This window comes from Malurus melanocephalus, unplaced genomic scaffold (genome assembly GCF_030028575.1).
Source record: "Malurus melanocephalus ecotype Western Australia unplaced genomic scaffold, MMel_1.1 scaffold_3185, whole genome shotgun sequence".
In the NCBI taxonomy this organism is placed as follows: domain Eukaryota; kingdom Metazoa; phylum Chordata; class Aves; order Passeriformes; family Maluridae; genus Malurus; species Malurus melanocephalus.
This window is the reverse complement of record NW_026626417.1, coordinates 4237-6212: the sequence shown is the minus strand read 5'-3', so window position 1 is coordinate 6212 and position 1976 is coordinate 4237. Positions and strand designations below refer to the sequence as shown.

Here is a 1976-nt window from a genome sequence, read left to right as displayed (position 1 = left end):
ACATTTGGGGTCACTGTCCCGTCCCCAGGAGTGCCCGTGCCCCCCCCCGGACACGGTTTTGGGGGCGCTGCTGGGCCGTGACCCCGCGGTCAAGGGGGGTCCCCTGAGCCCCCCCCGGCTGCACATGGCGCTCGTGGATCTGTTCATCGGCGGCACCGAGACCACGGCGGCCGCGCTGGCCTGGGCTGTGGCCTTCCTGCTGCACCGGCCCGAGGTGACCGCCTGGCTCGGGGTGTCCCCAATGTCCCCAGGGTGCCTCGAGTGTCCCCAGAGTGTCCCAGCTGTCCCGGAGTGTTCCCAGGGTGTCCCCATGGTACCCCGAGTGTCCCCAGGGTGTTCCCAGTGTCCCCAGGGTGTCCCCAGGGTGTCCCCATGTGACATTGGGGGTCCTGTGTGTGGCATTGGGGAGGTCCCGTGTGTCCCAGGGGTTCCGTGTCCACACCCATGTCCTATCACGTGTCCCCACGTGTCCCTAGGGTCCTGTGTGTCCCAAGGGTCCCTAGGGCTCCCCAAGGGCCCCAGGGCAGGTTTGGGCTTTTGTTTGGGGTCCCCAGAGCAGGTTTGAGGTCCTGGGCCAACTTTGGGGTCCCGGGACAGATTTGGGGTCCTCAGAGCTGGTTTGGGGTCCCCAGAGCAAGTTTTGGGTTCCCAGAGCAGGTTTGGGGTCCTGGGGCACGTTTGGGTTTTTGTTTGGGGTTCTGCGCCTGATTTGGGGTCCCGGGGCAGGTTTGGGGTTTGGGAGGTTCTGGGGGTCCCTCTGTCATCCCTGGGGGTGCCCTGGCACCCCGTGACAGCCGTGCCCCGTCCCTCTCCCCTCCCTCCCCTCCCCTCCCCTCCAGCTGCAGGTCCAGCTGCGGGCTGAGCTCGCTCGCTCCGGGGCTGTGCTGGGCCCGGGGGTCGGGGGCCGCCTGCCCCTCCTGCAGGCCACGGTCAGCGAGACCCTGCGGCTGCGGCCACCAGCGCCCCTCGGGCTGCCCCACTGCGCCCTGCGCCGCACCAGGTACGGGAACGGCGGGATGGGGCGGGGTGGACCGGGGATGGACCGGGAATGGACTGGGATGGGGCGGGACTGACCGGGAATGGATCGGGATGGACCGGGATGGGGCGGGACTGACCGGGAATGGAATGGGAGCGACCGGGAATGGACCGGGATGGGGCGGGATGGACCAGGAATGGATCGGGATGGACCTGGATGGGGCGGGATAGGGCGGGATGGACCGGGAATGGGCCGGGACGGGGCGGGAATGGACCGGGATGAGGCGGGATGAACCGGGAATGAATCGGGACTGACCGGGACTGTCCGGGAATGGAAGGGGAATGGATCGGGATAGACCGGGAATGGATCAGGATGGGCCGGGAATGGACCGGGATGGGGCGGTATGGACCGGGAATGGACCGGGATAGGGCGGGACGGGGCGGGGTGGACCGGGAATGGACCGGGACTGACTGGAAATGGACCGGGACGGGGCGGGACTGACCGGGATGGACCGGTAATGGACCGGGATGGGGAGGAGTGGACCGGGAATGGACCGGGACTGACCAGGATGGAGCGGGAATGGACTGGGATTGACCGGGATGGGCCGGGATACACCAGGAATAGACTGGGAATGGACCGGGACTGACCGGGAATGGACCGGATGGGCCGGGATGGACAAGGAATGCACTGGGAATGGACCGGGACTGACCAGGACTGATCGGGAATGGACCGGGATGGTCTAGGACTGACCAATATGGACCAGTATGGACCAGTACGGAGAGGGACTGACCAGGACTGACCGGACTAGACCAATACAGACCAGGACAAACCAGTATGGACCAATACAGACCAGGACAGACTAGTACAGACCGGTACAGATCAGTATGGAATAGGACAGACCAGTCCCTCCCAGTATGTGCCAGTCCATCCCAGTGTCCCGTTGCAGTCTCGGGGGGCTCACGGTGGCGGCTGGCACCGTCCTGGTCCCCAACCTGCTGGC

At 66.2% G+C, this 1976-nt stretch overlaps 1 protein-coding gene across 1 annotated transcript in view; it reads left to right on the top strand.

Annotated features, from left to right (window-relative positions):
* Positions 1–22: 22 nt before the first annotated feature.
* LOC130588046 (steroid 21-hydroxylase-like) overlaps positions 23–1976 on the top strand; it is a gene marked incomplete at its 5' end in the record, with an annotated part of 4387 nt that continues 2433 nt past the window's right edge. The window contains 3 exons of the mRNA XM_057388999.1: positions 23–214; positions 840–1000; positions 1923–1976. The exon at positions 1923–1976 is cut by the window's right edge and continues 29 nt beyond it. Coding sequence (XP_057244982.1) covers positions 23–214; positions 840–1000; positions 1923–1976 — 407 coding nt within the window. The remainder of the gene's footprint in view (positions 215–839; positions 1001–1922) is intronic.